The sequence below is a fragment of the Coregonus clupeaformis genome, unplaced genomic scaffold, assembly GCF_020615455.1.
Source record: "Coregonus clupeaformis isolate EN_2021a unplaced genomic scaffold, ASM2061545v1 scaf0035, whole genome shotgun sequence".
Taxonomy (NCBI): Eukaryota; Metazoa; Chordata; class Actinopteri; order Salmoniformes; family Salmonidae; genus Coregonus; species Coregonus clupeaformis.
In genome coordinates this window covers 195,116-212,689 of record NW_025533490.1, presented here as the reverse complement: position 1 = coordinate 212,689, position 17,574 = coordinate 195,116, and the positions used below count along the sequence as shown (strand labels likewise).

Genomic DNA, 17,574 nt, shown 5'->3' with positions numbered 1-17,574 from the left:
TGCGTTTGAGCCAATCAGTTGACTTGTGACAAGGTAGGGGTGGTATACAGAAGATAGCCCTATTTGGTAAAAGACCAAGTCCATATTATGGCAAGAACAGCTCAAATAAGCAAAGAGAAACGACAGTCCATCATTACTTTAAGACATGAAGGTCAGTCAATCCAGGAAATTTCAAGAACTTTGAAAGTTTCTTCAAGTGCAGTCACAAAAACCATCAAGCGCTATGATGAAATTAGCTCTCAGGAGGAACGCCACAGGAAAGGAAGACCCATAGTTACCTCTGCTTTAGATTATAAGTTAATTAGAGTTACCAGCCTCAGAAACTGCAGCCCAAATAAATGCTTCACAGAGTTCAAGTCACAGACACATCTCAACATCAACTGTTCAGAGGAGACTGCATGAATCAGGCCTTCAAGGTCGAATTGCTGCAAAGAAACCACAACTAAAGGACACCAATAAGAAGAAGAGACTTGCTTGGGCCAAGAAACACGAGCAATGGACATTAGACCGGTGTAAATCTGTCCTTTGGTCTGATGAGTCCAAATTTGAGATTTTTGGTTCCAACTGCAGTGTCTTTGTGAGACGCAGAGTAGGTGAACGGATGTGTGGTTCCCACCGTGAAGCATGGAGGAGGAGGTGTGACTGTGTGGGGGTGCTTTGCTGGTGACACTGTCAGTGATTTATTTAGAATTCAAGGCACTCTTAACCAGCATGGCTACCACAGCATTCTGCAGCGATACGCCATCCCATCTGGTTTGTGCTTAGTGGGACTATCATTTGTTTTTCAACAGGACAATGACCCAAAACATACCTCCAGGCTATGTAAGGGCTATTTGACGATGGAGAGTGATGGAGTGCTGCATCAGATGACCTGACCTCCACAATCACCCGACCTCAACCCAGTTGAGATGGTTTGGGATGAGTTGGACTGCAGAGTGAAGTAAAAGCAGCCAACAAGTGCTCTGCATATGTGGGAACTCCATAAAGACTGTTGTAAAAACATTCCTCATGAAGCTGGTTGAGAGAATGTCAAGAGTGTGCAAAGCTGTCATCAAGGCAAAGGGTGGCTACTTTGAAGAATCTAAAATCTAAAATATGTTTAAACCTTACTACATGATTCCATATGTGTTATTTCATAGTTTTGATGTCTTCACTATTATTCTACAATGCAGAAAATAGTAAAAAATAAAGAAAAACCCTTGAATGAGTAGGTGTGTACTGATATACTACCGGTGGTGCCAACCCCCCTAAATATATTAGATTTTTTCCCACTGGGTTTCAAAGAAGCAACCATTAGATATTACTGTTGTTTAAACCACCAAGGCATAACATCCTGAGCCTGATCTGTAGGAGTTCCAGGAGGAGCTGGCGTGGCGGGGAGAGCAGGAGGAGTGCCAGGGGGTGGATATGGAGGGGTACCTGGGGCTGGATATGGAGGTCAGTCTGATTTGGCTTTGCCCTGTAAATGTACTGTACTATACTGGACAAAAATAGAAACGCAACATGCAACAATTTCAACGATTTTACTGAGTTACAGTTCATATAAGGAAATCAGTCAATTGAAATACATTCATTAGGCCCTAATCTATGGATTTCACATGACTGGGCAGAGGCGCAGCCATGGGTGGGCCTGGGAGGGCATAGGTCCACCCACTGGGGAGCCAGGCCCGGCCAATCAGACTGAGTTTTTCCCCACAAAAGGGCTTTACTACAGACAGAAATACTCCTCCGTTTCATCAGCTGTCCAGGTGGCTGGTCTCAGACGATCCCGCAGGTGAAGGAGCCGGATGTGGAGGTCCTGGGCTGGCGTGGTTACACATGGTCTGTGGTTGTGAGACTTGTTGGACATAGTGCCAAATTCTCTAAAACAATGTTATGGTAGAGAAATGAACATTCAAATCTCTGGCAACAGCTCTGGTGGATATTCCTGCAGTCAGCATGCCAATTGCACGCTCCTTCAAAACTTGAGACATCTGTGGCATTGTGTTGTGTGACAAAATTGCACATTTTAGAGTGGCCTTTTATTGTCCCCAGCAAACAAGCTGCACCTGTGTAATGATCATGCTGTTTAATCAGCTTCTTGATATGCCACACCTGTCAGGTGGATGGATTATCTTGGCAAAGGGGGATTTGCTCACTAACAGGGATTTAAAGAAATTTGCGCCAAAACAAATCAAGAAATAAGCTTTTTGTGCATATGGAACATTTCTGAGATCTTTTATTTCAGCTCATGAAACATGGGACCAACACTTTACATGTTGCATTTCTATTTTTGTTCAATATATATACTACACATTATGTTGATCTCTGTAAAGGGCGGTTTCCCGGACACAGATTAAGTCTAATCCTGGAATAAAAAACATTTTCAATGGACATTCTCCATTGAGCTTGCTTTTTAGTAACGGCCCCCAATTGTTTTAGTGAGTTCATAAATCAGGGACGATGTCTTTAATTTATTATCTTTTTGCATATCAGGATATAATCCTGCTGCGGCCAAAGCTGCTAAATATGGTAAGGAAAAACACACAAAACAGCAACATCAGAGTTGGTACATTGGTTCAATTCATACTGAAACTTCTGTCTACTTTTAACTATCATTTTCTTGTGACCCCTCCACCACAGGAGTACCAGGAGGTGCAGGAGCAGGCCTAGGAGCTGGAGGACTTGGAGGAGCACTAGGAGTACCGGGGGCTGGAGGATATAACCCTGCTGCGGCCAAAGCGGCTAAATATGGTACATTAGTTGAATTTACGTCTATCTTTGGCTGTTCTGAAGTTGGACATTCATTCAAAATCCAATTGTTTTCTTGTGGCCCTCTACTACAGGAGTCCCCGGAGGCGCAGGAGCAGGCATAGGAGCTGGAGGAGCAGGAGGAATACCAGGAGGAGGAGGGGGTGTACCTGGGGCTGGAGGATATAATCCCGCTGCAGCCAAAGCTGCTAAATATGGTAAGATTACTCAAAACAGCAACATCAGAGTTGGTACATTGGTGGAATTCATGCTCATTCGTGCTAGTTTTGAAATCATATCATTTCCTTGTGAACCTCTACACAGGAGTCCCAGGAGGTGTAGGAACAGGCCTAGGAACAGGAGGACTTGGAGGAGCAGGAGGAGGACAGGGAGGAGTACCTGGAGGAGTAGGAGCTGGAGGTACATCAGAGGATGTGTGTGAATAGTAAAGACATCAGATATGTGATGCAGAATGCAGTGAGAATATGAATTATGTGATGCTTGTGATTGCAGGATATGATCCCGCGGCCAAAGCTGCTAAATATGGTAAGAGTCTCTCTCGTTGTATCATAACTTTTAGTCTATGTAATGCAGACCAGTGGAAGAACAATATTGTTTGTCTGTTCTGTGCGGTCTCTGTACAGTACCTATTCTCTCTTGTTAGCTGGATCAGATTTTCACCATGGCTCAAGAGATTATACTGTACCCTCACCTATGTTCTTGCCTGCACGCAGGTATGCCAAGTGGGGCGGGCATCGGTGGTGAAGGTGTGCCAGCGCCTATAGCGACTCCAAGACCAGGTGTGGGAGTGGGTGGTGGTGTTGGAGGAACTGAGGGCATTGACGTACCAGTGGGCACAGGGATACCTATCGCAGGCAAACCAGGTAAATGGAAACTAGTTTCACCTTTGATTCTTGCTAGGTTTATTTTTCCTGGCCTAGATAGATAGTTCCTTCAGGATAATTGCTAGTACTACGCAAGGAGGTCCAAAATGAAGGGTTTAAAGAAAATCCACAAATCCTAATGTGACACTATGACACCTTTACAGCAGAGGATCCATCTCTAGAACCCGGTGGAACTCCCATCCCAGGTAGAACCACAAGTTTTGCACTCAACAAGACTTTGGATTTAATTAATCTGTTTCTCATTGATCACTACAAATTCTGTATATCAAAAGCTACAGAGTAAGAGTTAGTTACTGCAGGGGTTCTCAAACATTTTGGGGCCGGGGACCCCTTTTGTGATAGAAAATTAATCAATTCTACAAATTTTGTCATGGGGCAGAGTGAAAACTTGGTAGTTTTAAAGGTTAAATTACAGTGCATTTATGATTAAAAAACATTTTGGGGGAATACAAGTATAATGTTCAAAGCTTGGTAACTGGTGGAATACTGTGGATACCAATATCCCTGTGAGCCTCCCAGGCACATGTTGCCCAGGGTCAAGAACATAAATTGTAGATTAATAATATAACATTGTATTGTATTGTATTGTATTACACCCTCTAAACTTATTCCACGGATCCCTTGGACAAAATTTGTTTAATCTGTCGTTGTTAGTAATATTCATTAAACATATACAGTTGAAATCGGAAGTTTACATACACTTAGGTTGGAGTCATTAAAACTTGTTTTTCAACCACTCCACAAATTTCTTGTTAACAAATTATAGTTTTGGCAAGTCGTTAGGACATCTACTTTGTGCATGACACAAGTAATTTTTCCAACAATTGTTTACAGACAGATTATTTCACTTATAATTCACTGGATCACAATTCCAGTGGGTCAGAAGTTTACAAACACTAAGTTGACTGTGCCTTTAAACAGCTTGGAAAATTCCAGAAAATGATGTCATGGCTTTAGAAGCTTCTGATAGGCTAATTGACATAATTTGAGTCAATTGGCGGTGTACCTGTGGATGTATTTCAAGGCCTACCTTCAAACTCAGTGCCTCTTTGCTTGACATCATGGGGAAATCAAAAGAAATCAGCCAAGAACTCAGAAAAACAATTGTAGACCTCCACAAGTCTGGTTCATCCTTGGTAGCAATTTCCAAGCGCCTGAAGGTACCACGTTCATCTGTACAAACAATAGTATGCAAGTATAAACACCATGGGACCACGCAGCCTTCATACCGCTCAGGAAGGAGACACGTTCTGTCTCCTAGAGATGAACGTACTTTAGTGCGAAAAGTGCAAATCAATCCCAGAACAACAGCAAAGGACCTTGTGAAGATGCTGGAGGAAACAGGTACAAAATTATCTATATCCACAGTAAAACAAGTCCTATATCGACATAACCTGAAAGGCCGCTCAGCAAGGAAGAAGCCACTGCTCCAAAACCGCCATAAAAAAGACAGACTACGGTTTGCAACTGCACATGGGGACAAAGATCTTACTTTTTGGAGAAATGCTTGGTCGCAAATGGGTCTTCCAAATGGACAATGACCCCAAGCAAAATTGCTTAAGGACAACAAAGTCAAGGTATTGGAGTGGCCATCACAAAGCCCTGACCTCAATCCTATAGAAAATGTGTGGGCAGAACTGAAAAAGTGTGTGCGAGCAAGGAGGCCTACAAACCTGACTCAGTTACACCAGCTCTGTCAGGAGGAATGGGCCAAAATTCACCCAACTTATTGTGGGAAGCTTGTGGAAGGCTACCTGATATGTTTGACCCAAGTTAAACAATTTAAAGGCAATGCTACCAAATACTAATTGAGTGTATGTAAACTTCTGACCCACTGGGAATGTGATGAAAGAAATAAAAGCTGAAATAAATCATTCTCTCTACTATTATTCTGACATTTCACATTCTTAATAAAGTGGTGATCCTAACTGACCTAAGACAGGGAATTTTTACTAGGATTAAATGTTAGGAATTGTGAAAAACTGAGTTTAAATGTATTTGGCTATGGTGTATGTAAACTTCCGACTTCAACTGTAAAAAAAAAATATATATATATATCTGGCCGCGGACCCCCTACAGTACCTCAGATCCCATTTTGAGAACCCCTGAGATACTGTATTTGAAATATGCACTGAATTTTACAGAGCTGTTAAAAAAAGTGGTAGTTACTGTACCATAGAATACCATAGACATAGATGTTTTATTCTATGATAAAGACTGATTATAATGCAAGTAATAATTAAAAAATCAGACTTTTCCAGCAGGCCTCATCAGGACGTCAATGGCCTACAGACACAGGCTTAGCATCCAAGCTAACTCCCCCATCTTCTACCACTACCACTGCTGTCTCGCTAACTGCGCTCCACTGCAGGTGTATCAAACAGCAATGGCATTATCGCTCAAGCCAGTCCCCTGCCCTATCTCCTCCCGAACCCCAAACATCTTTGCCCCCCTCTCTTCTCCCCAAACCCTCAAACAAGAGACAGCTTAATATATGTTCTGCTAGTGCTGTCCCCTTTAGCATTGTTGTATGGTCCAATAGCAATTCACCACCTGGAGCTGGAGCTTATCCCCTCCCCTCCTGCCATGGCAGTGCCAAGGATCTCCATAATGTCTTCTGCCCTACGCTAGTTTCCCCTACCCTGTGTCATTTTCAACTGCAATTGATGAAACTGGAACCTGTTGTCTTTTGGCAGATCGCACACCTATTGGCACACAGGCCACAGAGGCCCCAGAGCCAGAGCCCAGTAAGACTTGCTGCTGTCTGTGTTCGCATGATCAAACCCTTTCTGACAAAGGACATAGTTACACTTCATTTGAAGAGTGTAGTATACACATACAGTAGGGAGAACAAGTATTGGATACACTGCCGATTTTGCAGGTTTTCCTACTTACAAAGCATGTAGAGGTCTGTAATTTTTATCATAGGTACACTTCAACTGTGAGAGACGGAATCTAAAACAGAAATCCAGAAAATCACATTGTATGATTTTTAAGTAATTAATTTGCATTTTATTGCATGACATAAGTATTTGATACATCAGAAAAGCAGAACTTAATATTTGGTACAGAAACCTTTGTTTGCAATTACAGAGATCATATGTTTCCTGTAGGTCTTGACCAGGTTTGCACACACTGCAGCAGGGATTTTGGCCCACTCCTCCATACAGACCTTCTCCAGAACCTTCAGGCTGTCGCTGGGCAATACGGACTTTCAGCTCCCTCCAAAGATTTTCTATTGGGTTCAGGTCTGGAGACTGGCTAGGCCACTCCAGGACCTTGAGATGCTTCTTACGGAGCCACTCCTTAGTTGCCCTGGCTGTGTGTTTTGGGTCGTTGTCATGCTGGAAGACCCAGCCACGACCCATCTTCAATGCTCTTACTGAGGGAAGGAGGTTGTTGGCCAAGATCTCGCGATACTCGCCATCCATCCTCCCCTCAATACGGTGCAGTCGTCCTGTCCCCTTTGCAGAAAAGCATCCCCAAAGAATGATGTTTCCACCTCCATGCTTCACGGTTGGGATGGTGTTCTTGGGGTTGTACTCATCCTTCTTCTTCCTCCAAACACGGCGAGTGGAGTTTAGACCAAAAGCTCTATTTTTGTCTCATCAGACCACATGACCTTCTCCCATTCCTCCTCTGGATCATCCAGATGGTCATTGGCAAACTTCAGACGGGCCTGGACATGCGCTGGCTTGAGCAGGGGGGACCTTGCGTGCGCTGCAGGATTTTAGTCCATGACGGCGTAGTGTGTTACTAATGGTTTTCTTTGAGACTGTGGTCCCAGCTCTCTTCAGGTCATTGACCAGGTCCTGCCGTGTAGTTCTGGGCTGATCCCTCACCTTCCTCATGATCATTGATGCCCCACGAGGTGAGATCTTGCATGGAGCCCCAGACCGAGGGTGATTGACCGTCATCTTGAACTTCTTCCATTTTCTAATAATTGCGCCAACAGTTGTTGCCTTCTCACCAAGCTGCTTGCCTATTGTCCTGTAGCCCATCCCAGCCTTGTGCAGGTCTACAATTTTATCCCTGATGTTCTTACACAGCTCTCTGGTCTTGGCCATTGTGGAGAGGTTGGAGTCTGTTTGATTGAGTGTGTGGACAGGTGTCTTTTATACAGGTAACGAGTTCAAACAGGTGCAGTTAATACAGGTAATGAGTGGAGAACAGGAGGGCTTCTTAAAGAAAAACTAACAGGTCTGTGAGAGCTGGAATTCTTACTGGTTGGTAGGTGATCAAATACTTATGTCATGCAATAAAATGCAAATTAATTACTTAAAAATCATACCATGTGATTTTCTGGATTTTTGTTTTAGATTCCGTCTCTCACAGTTTAAGTATACCTATGATAAAAATTACAGACCTCTACATGCTTTGTAAGTAGGAAAACCTGCAAAATCAGCAGTGTATCAAATACTTGTTCTCCCCACTGTATGTTCTTTACAATGTCTTACATAAGCACTTCATAACATTTGACACGATTACTTATTGGCTTTTGATAAACATTTAATCCATATGACAGTCATTAGCAGTTGATTCTGTTAGATTCCTTTGTGAAAACATTGTAGTGTTTTGGCCTCCTAAAAAAATTAAAAAAATAAAAGTGTAATGTTCATGTGGGTGTTGACAAGATAATGTGTTGCCAGTGTCCCTCAGGTATTTTCTAGCAATAGTTTGTCCTCTTAAAACGCTCCTTCTCTCTGTCCCTCAACTAACTCTGCAGCTTGCTGCTCTTGAAATATCTCCCATTTTGCACTCTCCTCCCTCCTTTCGCTTTTTAACCAATTAGATTAATCTGACACTTGTCAATACCTGATTGACTTACAGTATACTGTAATGTTACTAGTTATTGTTAATGTGCTCCACAATATAGATTGCTCCGATGGAGATTGTGCCTGGTAGCCCTGTAGATACGTACAGTATGCACTAACTCGTTCTCCTTGGTAGTTAAAGTCCTGCCTCCATCTTGTACAGCAGGGGATCATATCCTTGTTATTACCGGATGTTTACTTAGAGTACTGTATTAGAAATCCCACATTGTTTGAAAATGTTTTTATGAGAAAATGGACACAAAAGTACATATTACTGTGTCATTCTTCCAGCACATATTTTTTTGTAGCCCCTGCTTTAAATTTGTTCTTCACAGTCTATAAACTAAAATGTTTGTGTATCTTTAAGGTATTTCATTTTGTGTGATTTTCTCTCTGTCTTGTTGCATCTCGGATAGAGTACTTTGATACAATCCTTTATTGTTCATTTTCATGGAAATTCATTGTATTAGTATATCACGTCATTGATTAACTTTCTGTTGGTTTGCTGCAGGTGCCACAGGAGTAACTGGAGGTATGTACTGGACCATTACCACTGCAGAACAGTTGTTGTATTTGTTATCAAGCCAACATCAATTATACTTTATTTTCACTAGTTTTGCAACATTTGTCATTAGAATCACTGAACATTTTCTTTGAGTTTTTTGAGTGGTAAGTTATTCTATTTTGGAATACTTTTTATGTGGTCTTCTGTAGCTCAATTGGTAGAGCATGGCGCTTGTAACACCAGGGTTGTGGGTTCGATCCCCGGGACCACCCATACGTAAAAATATATGCTCACATGACTATAAGTCGCTTTGGATAAAAGTGTCTGCTAAATGGCTTATTATTATTATTATTATAACTGTTATAATTATGACTTAACTGGTAATAATTCATATAATTGCCTTCACAGTTGGGGCTGGTGTGCTTCAACCTAGTGGTAAGTAATTGAAATAGATTCTCCTGAAAATGTAAAAATCCTTCTGCATGAAAATGGCGTCCTACTTGTACCTATCAACATTTCTGTACTTTCTTATCTTTTCTTCTTATCTTATCTTTGAAGAGCAATATTAGATTGCTTTACTATCAGCTCATCTTCATTGTTGACCTGGGATTTTTTTTCATTTACTGTATAGTCAAACATTAGTAGGGGTTTTCATTTATCATTACTTTGAACAGATATGCCTCTGTAACTGTGTGTTAAAGACTTTTCTCTTTGTTTCCAGTTGGTACAGGCCCAGCTCAGCCTGGTGAGTATTATGTCCACCATAGCAGACCTGGGTTCAAATAGTATTGGTTTTCTTTCAAATACTTCTCATGTAGTTGCTACTGGAGTACAGCAGCCTGTACTCTAAACACTAGGCTTATATTATTTACAGGTGTGGGTGTCGTAGCAGGTGGCAAAGCTCCTAAACCACCTGGTGCAGGTAAGGATTCTGAAAGCCTACAAATAATATCTTATTGCAGTAGTATTACATCACTGGTTGTTTATAACTGCAAATTGATACCATCAACTCAGATCCATAACCCATCCAATAATGTGATTGAACACTTTCACATGCATATATGCATAATGCTGACCCAGGCCACAATTTTTGTTGACATACCTAAAACGTGTTAGTCATTGCAAGACAGTCATATTGATTCAAGACATACAGCGATAAGGCCAAGTCAACAGTATATGATAGTAAAAGGTGCAGTTAGATTTGATAGTAGTCTCAGGCCTTTATAAGGTGCTGTTGGGACATGTAATATTAAAGAATTTACCGAATCTAGACGTGGATCCAGTCATCTATATACAGTCACATTATATATCACATCACGTTATATGCATTTTTTAAAACCCATGCCGTATGAGGTAAAGCTTTAGGGCGAAGCTATTTGCATCAGGATGATAGAGACAGTTCTGCACCATCAATCTCAAATTCATTTAACTGCCTGAACTCCTGTGAATGTGTTAAATATGTTATCTCTGTCTCAGCTGGCTGGGTAGTTCCTTCACTAGAGGCAGAAATAAAACAATTTATGCCTATATCTTTAAGTGAACCATTTTTATTGAGCATTCAAATACATATTTACATTACAACATAAAATGAAGGTCCATGTATGACAAATCTTAAACCAGATGAGAGTGCAAAATGAATGTGTGCGGTCTTAAACCTGAAAGGCCTTGCATGACTGAGTCTGCATTAGGATATTCTGATTTATTGTCTTAACTAACATTATTTGACTGAGCCATTCATTGGGGTCCCCTGGTGATGAGGTCATCATGTCAGGAAATAAGGTGCTTTTCTTTGTTATCATGATTTAGGGGGATACCCGTATGGTGGTTATGGACAGGGTATGTATGAGAGAGGAGAATAGCAGACCACAACCTTATTATCACTGCACTAGCAGCAGACACACACACTGCTTAAACACACATGCACAAACACACACACACACACACACACACACATCTCTGTTTTTATTTCAAACTACTGTATGACTTAACTGAGATGTGACCTTGGCTTGATCCATATATTGTAGTCCATATATATCATATTATAGATCCTTACACCATTCAGTATTTTATTCACACACTCATAGATGCAGAATTAATCAATCCACTACACACTTTATGAGTGGTATGCTGATTTAATCATACATTATGATATATAATTATATTCTGATTTAATGATGGAACATGAGGGGTTCCTACCCTCTTAACATGAATCATTCTTTACATGAATCAATAATAGGATTTATTCACATGAATCAATTATAGGACTGATTGGTATGCAATGGACAGCAGTATCAGCCTCTTCTCTGTAAAACATTTTTTTTGAATTGTATGGCCAGGCCAGGGATAAGTTGTGTAATATTTTGACATATTGAAGGCATATTAAATGTGTTATATAAGCAGGAAGCAGCTAACTTTATTGGAATTAGTATGTTAGCTACATGACCTGATGGAGCAACTTACTGGTGTTCCCTTGTCAGGAATAAAGGTGCTTTTCTTTCCATCATGATTTAGCAGAACAACTCCGGTATGGTCAAGGGTATAGACAGGGTATGTATGAGAGAGGAGGAGAGGAGAGGAGGAAAGAGGAGGAGAGGATAGGAGGCCACTTCACCACAGTCTCTTAAAACTAGTATTATAGGCAAAGAAAGGAAACAGCACGTCATCATCTAGTTTGAACTGTACCAGACGTACTGGATCATGAACTCTGACCTCTAGACTGACCTCACAGTAAACCTCTTATGTCATCACTTTAAAAGCTTCACACTGTAGCTCTTCACTATCAAATCACAAGGTCATGTTGAAGAGATTATTGTTGATAGAGTTAGGACAATAAAGCTTATGTGTGACATTCAGCATAGACAGGAGGTAGTTGGCAGTACTGTATAGTCCTTTCCACCATCATACATAACTCCATATCAGATCAGTGTCCCATCCCACAGCTTTGATGGTACACTACAGTACAAAGTGACCTCCCTTCCAGCCCCACATCCAACCATATGTTATGTCCATGGGGTTTTAATGGCATATATTGCTCCACAGGTGCAGGTGCTGGTGGATATCCCTATGGAGGAGGCTATGGAAGTAAGCCAATTCTCTGTCTGCATCCTTGAAATGGAGTCTCAAACTTAATTCACTATGGCCATGTGCGGCTTTAGGTTAATTCCTACTCAGACTAAATCCCCATCACTGTAATTGGTTTATTTAGGTAATTGTCCATTAATATCAACTAATTTCCATATCGCTGGTGATATTGCATTACAGTCACTGTTGAGTAGAGAGTAAAAATAGGCTTTGCAAATTACGTTTATTATCTCTGTATTTCCTCAGGTCCATACGGAGCAGGAGCTGGACAACTTCCTGGAGCCAAGCCCCTGAAACCTCCAGGTGTGTGTCAGTGCATGACTGAGTCAGAAGAAGTGTTTGTTAAAGATGTAGCTACAGTACAATGAGCTCCAAAAGTATTGGGACAGTGACACACTTGTTGTTGTTTTGGCTCTGTACTCCAGCACTTTGGATAAGAATAGAATATGTTTCTAAACACTTCTACGTTAATGTGGATGCTACCATGATTACGGATTGTCGTGAATGAATCGTAAATAATGAGAAGTGAGAAAGCTAGACGTGTAAATATCATACTCCCAATGCATGCTAACCTCTCACCATTACAATAACAGGGGAGGTTAGCATTTTGGGGGGGGAGTATGATATTTATGCCTCTGTAACTTTCTCACTCATCATTATTCACGGTTTATTCCGGATTATCCGTAATTATGGTAGCATCCACATTAATGTAGAAGTGTTTAGAAACATATTGTATTCATATTTACAATAAAAGTGACTCCAAAATGACGCAATACATTATTTACCATTTATTTCTATTGGACACTAAATAATCTGAAACAATACCAAAACAAACAGCTAATGCATCCAACAAGTTTGTACAGTCACAAGCTTGATGTAATCATTGCGTGCTAGGAAATGGGACCAAATACTAAACCTTTGACTACTTTAATACATATATAAGTGAATTTGTCCCAATACTTTTGGTCCCCTAAAATGGGGGGACTATGTACAAAAAGTCCTGTCATTTCTGAACGGTTTACCCGATATGGATGAAAATACCCTCAAATTAAAGCGGATAGTCTGCACTTTAACCTCATAGTCATTGTATCATTTCAAATCCAAAGTGCTGGAGTACAGAGCCAAAACAACAACAAACAATGTCACTGTCCCAATACTTTTGGAGCTCACTGTATATGATCTCACTCATTGTGTTTTGTTCTCTCCTGTAGTTGTGGGAGGAGCAGGCGGTGTGGCTGGAGGAGCAGGTATTCCTCTTACTGGAGCCGGTGGTGGTGCAGGTATGGAATCAGTTTCGTACCTGTCTTAGGAAATAAACATGCTTTCTGTGGAACTGAACCATTTAATATCCCCAATGTCCCCATAATGGAGCCGTACAAAGAGACATATTGAGTTAAACCCCATCCCATAACTTCAATGGCTTATTGTAACTCCGTTCTCCCTAACCTCAGGTCAACATTGTGTTACATAAATCTTGCTGAGACAATCTCTGGTGTTCCCTAGGCAATGAGGTCATCATGTCAGGAATAAAGCTGCTTTTCTTTCCATCATGATTCAGGGGGATACCCGTATGGTTATGGTCAAGGTGGTTATGGACAGGGACAGGGTATGTATGAGAGAGGAGAAGCAGGCCAGCTCAATATTGTATTCTCTTTTACCTCACTCTGGCCTCTCAGAGTGACCGTTGTCCAGGAAATGTCATTGACTTGCACTTCCTGTGACCAATGAGGCAATAGGAGCGGTGACTGTGACAGACACCAGAGCCAGGAATGAGATGCCAACGGGACTGTGTCTGAAACCCCAATGCCCACTGAGCTAGAAACACCCTCTCCAAACAAAACCCTTGAAACTCTCATGCCCCCTCAAACAACGGACCTCTGGGACGTTCTGTGGTTGTAGCTTTGTAACAACACAAAGCTTGACCATAGCCGGGGAAATGGCTTGTCCTTGTTTTTACCTGCCTAGTGTAGCTAGATAGGTTCAACTGTCATCAACAGTTGGTGATTATATAAAGCTACAGATAATAACTTAGCTAGTTAGCTAATAATTACCTAGTGTGTGAAATTTCAGCCATGTTCTTAGTGGAGGTCTAGTGTCATCCACTAGAGGCCTGGCACGAGGCTATTGGAGAACTAACCCAGTCTCATGTTTCAGGTGCGAGGTATCCCTCTGGTGTTGGTCTGGGAGCAGGGGCAGGAGCAGGGCAAAAAGCACCCAAACCCCCAGGTAAAAACCCTGACACACAAAGCCCAGCTTTGTACTAATACTCTTACACGTTTGACTCTTACTTTTACATATACTACCACATCTGAACAACATATCATAGTGATGTTATCTTTATTTTGGAATAGAGTTATCGTAAAAGTAGTTAGAAATGTTGATTATTGAGTCACATCAAAGCCAGACAGTGAATCCCCCAGGGTACAGTACTGTAGGTCAAGACATAGAAGAATGGGGAAACAAACACAACAGTCAGACAGTCACTCCCAGTGGAGACTGATTACCGTCACAGGCAGAGTTAGTTTGTAACGGTTTTTGCAACATCAAAGTGGGAAGGTTTAGAGATAGCAGCACCGACCTCTGGAGAGTCGGCCTACTCTGCCCATAACGGTACTGCGTGTGCTCTGCCAGGGGAAGTAGGAGTCCGTCATTGTATACAAGATGTTCCTGCCTACAGCGTAGCCATATTCAACAGCAGACATGGGTTCAATTAGTATTTGAAATCGTTCAACTATATCTCAACTCTTCAGTAATGCTCCACTCTCTCCTGTTCAATAGGTTATGGTAACCTGGGTGCTGGTGGTGTTGGTTATAATCCAGGTGAGACTGACTGTCCTGCTGAAGTTTCTGTAGTTTACTGTAGTTAACTGTGAGGTTTCATCCTCATATTCATAAACGGGTAAAGATGCACACACATACAGTGGGGAGAACAAGTATTTGATACACTGCTGATTTTGCAGGTTTTCCTACTTACAAAGCATGTAGAGGTCTGTAATTTTTATCATAGGTACACTTCAACTGTGAGAGACGGAATCTAAAACAAAAATCCAGAAAATCACATTGTATGATTTTTAAGTAAATGACCTGTCAGTAGCTGAGTGTAGATGCGGTGAGGAAATCAAGCGCAGGAAACACGGGCGTTCGTCAACAGACTTTAGTTAACAAAATGCAGCACCAAACAGGCGAACAGCCAACCCAACCGGGAGGCAAAATACAAATTACGCACAACACACACAGTGCGTAAAATGAAGATGGCGCACACAGTGCGGACTCTCGGAAAACAACAAACACGAGAGTAATACAAAAGAGCAACAGCTTGACAATAAACAATACCACATAACACCTGCCCCCACACACGAAAACTAAATAGGCAACCAAATCAAACCCTAACAAGGGACAGGTGTACAAACAGACAAAACCAAACAAACATGAAACATCGAACGGTGGCAGCTAGTACTCCGGGGACGACGACCGCCGAAGCCTGCCCGAACAAGGAGGAGGAGCAGCCTCGGCCGAAACCGTGACATGACCTGAAGAGAGCTGGGACCACAGTCTCAAAGAAAACCATTAGTAACACACTACGCCGTCATGGGAGAAGGTCATGTGGTCTGATGAGACAAAAATAGAGCTTTTTGGTCTAAACTCCACTCGCCGTGTTTGGAGGAAGAAGAAGGATGAGTACAACCCCAAGAACACCATCCCAACCGTGAAGCATGGAGGTGGAAACATCATTCTTTGGGGATGCTTTTCTGCAAAGGGGACAGGACGACTGCACCGTATTGAGGGGAGGATGGATGGCGAGTATCGCGAGATCTTGGCCAACAACCTCCTTCCCTCAGTAAGAGCATTGAAGATGGGTCGTGGCTGGGTCTTCCAGCATGACAACGACCCAAAACAAACAGCCTGGGCAACTAAGGAGTGGCTCCGTAAGAAGCATCTCAAGGTCCTGGAGTGGCCTAGCCAGTCTCCAGACCTGAACCCAATAGAACATCTTTGGAGGGAGCTGAAAGTCTGTATTGCCCAGCGACAGCCCCGAAACCTGAAGGATCTGGAGAAGGTCTGTATGGAGAAGTGGGCCAAAATCCCTGCTGCAGTGTGTGCAAACCTGGTCAAGACCTACAGGAAACGTATGATCTCTGTAATTGCAAACAAAGGTTTCTGTACCAAATATTAAGTTCTGCTTTTCTGATGTATCAAATACTTATGTCATGCAATAAAATGCAAATTAATTACTTAAAAATCATACAATGTGATTTTCTGGATTTTTGTTTTAGATTCCGTCTCTCACAGTTGAAATGTACCTATGATAACAATTACAGACCTCTACATGCTTTGTAAGTAGGAAAACCTGCAAAATCGGCAGTGTATCAAATACTTGTTCTCCCCACTGTAGGTAGTAGGACAGTGTCACCCCACTAAGACCCACTGTCAAAACACTGTGTTGAAAATACTTCTATGACAAGTCAGGCATCGCAAGACTAGCATGGCACATATCATGGCTTCATAGGATTATGTTAACACGTTGGCAGGGTTTTGATCTATGTTCAGGATTATGCTTGGAAATGTATCACCAAGGCTGTGGAGCTTTCAGCATCCCCTCCTCTCCTCCCCTCCCTCGCTGTTTCGGATGAGTGTTATCACGCTGGTCTAGCAGTGGAGAGATTCTGCTCACTGCCCCAGGCCCCATGGATACAGACTAGTCAATGCCTGCAGGCTATTATCCACCTCCCATTGGTCAAATATTCACTGACACAGAGAGCAGAGCACCCCACAGTATAACATACTGCCTAACATACTGCCTGTTTTACAACTTCACTAATACTGTATGCAAATGTTGTTTGCCAAAGAGAATTCAGAACCATTAGCCTTTTGATAAATACTGTAGCTAGAATGTTTGCATAACCACACTGGCCTGGTCAATTTGCATACACAATGCTTATGACCTGATGCTATCTCTCAGTTCATACTGCATGTTGTCATTTGACTGGTTGTGTTCTGGGCTCAGCCATTGATTGTTGAAGAAAAAGCAATGCATAAGTTAAGTCTGTGGCCAAAGCTGCAGTAGGGTATGTATCCCTGTCTAAATGTATACAATGTATATGTACAGTGTTGTTGTTTTGTACATTTTTGCTGTGTTACCCTTGCAGGTGCTGGTGCGGTCCCAGGTTACGGAGGTGGCTACCCACAACAACAGGGCTACCCACAGCAAGGTGGAGGCTACCCTCAGCAAGCCTACCCAGGTAACGTGTATAACATTTTAGTAATTTAGCAGATGCTCTTATCCAGAGCGACTTACAGTTAGTGAGTGCATACATTATTTTTTTATTTTTCATACCCCCCGTGGGAATCGAACCCACAACCCTGGCGTTGCAAACACCATGCTCTACCAACTGAGCTACATCCCTGCCAGCCATTCCCTCCCCTACCCTGGGCCAATTGTGCGCCGCCCCATGGGTCTCCCGGTCGCAGCCGGCTACGACAGAGCCTGGATTCGAACCAGGATCTCTAGTGGCACAGCTAGCACTGCAATGCAGTGCCT

General features: G+C 42.1%; 1 protein-coding gene across 1 annotated transcript in view; it reads left to right on the top strand.

The window, feature by feature from the left end:
• LOC121557597 (elastin) overlaps nucleotides 1-17,574 on the top strand; it is an 89,899-nt gene that overhangs the window by 66,185 nt on the left and 6,140 nt on the right. The window contains exons 41-62 of the mRNA XM_041871159.1: nucleotides 1,351-1,437; nucleotides 2,476-2,511; nucleotides 2,623-2,733; nucleotides 2,826-2,948; nucleotides 3,055-3,150; nucleotides 3,244-3,276; nucleotides 3,465-3,614; nucleotides 3,779-3,820; nucleotides 6,332-6,382; nucleotides 8,961-8,981; nucleotides 9,363-9,389; nucleotides 9,676-9,699; nucleotides 9,829-9,876; nucleotides 10,761-10,790; nucleotides 11,466-11,501; nucleotides 11,994-12,035; nucleotides 12,282-12,338; nucleotides 13,247-13,315; nucleotides 13,594-13,641; nucleotides 14,190-14,261; nucleotides 14,814-14,855; nucleotides 17,183-17,275. Of these exons, the coding sequence (XP_041727093.1) occupies nucleotides 1,351-1,437; nucleotides 2,476-2,511; nucleotides 2,623-2,733; nucleotides 2,826-2,948; nucleotides 3,055-3,150; nucleotides 3,244-3,276; nucleotides 3,465-3,614; nucleotides 3,779-3,820; nucleotides 6,332-6,382; nucleotides 8,961-8,981; nucleotides 9,363-9,389; nucleotides 9,676-9,699; nucleotides 9,829-9,876; nucleotides 10,761-10,790; nucleotides 11,466-11,501; nucleotides 11,994-12,035; nucleotides 12,282-12,338; nucleotides 13,247-13,315; nucleotides 13,594-13,641; nucleotides 14,190-14,261; nucleotides 14,814-14,855; nucleotides 17,183-17,275 (1,338 nt within the window). The remainder of the gene's footprint in view (nucleotides 1-1,350; nucleotides 1,438-2,475; nucleotides 2,512-2,622; nucleotides 2,734-2,825; nucleotides 2,949-3,054; nucleotides 3,151-3,243; nucleotides 3,277-3,464; nucleotides 3,615-3,778; nucleotides 3,821-6,331; nucleotides 6,383-8,960; nucleotides 8,982-9,362; nucleotides 9,390-9,675; nucleotides 9,700-9,828; nucleotides 9,877-10,760; nucleotides 10,791-11,465; nucleotides 11,502-11,993; nucleotides 12,036-12,281; nucleotides 12,339-13,246; nucleotides 13,316-13,593; nucleotides 13,642-14,189; nucleotides 14,262-14,813; nucleotides 14,856-17,182; nucleotides 17,276-17,574) is intronic.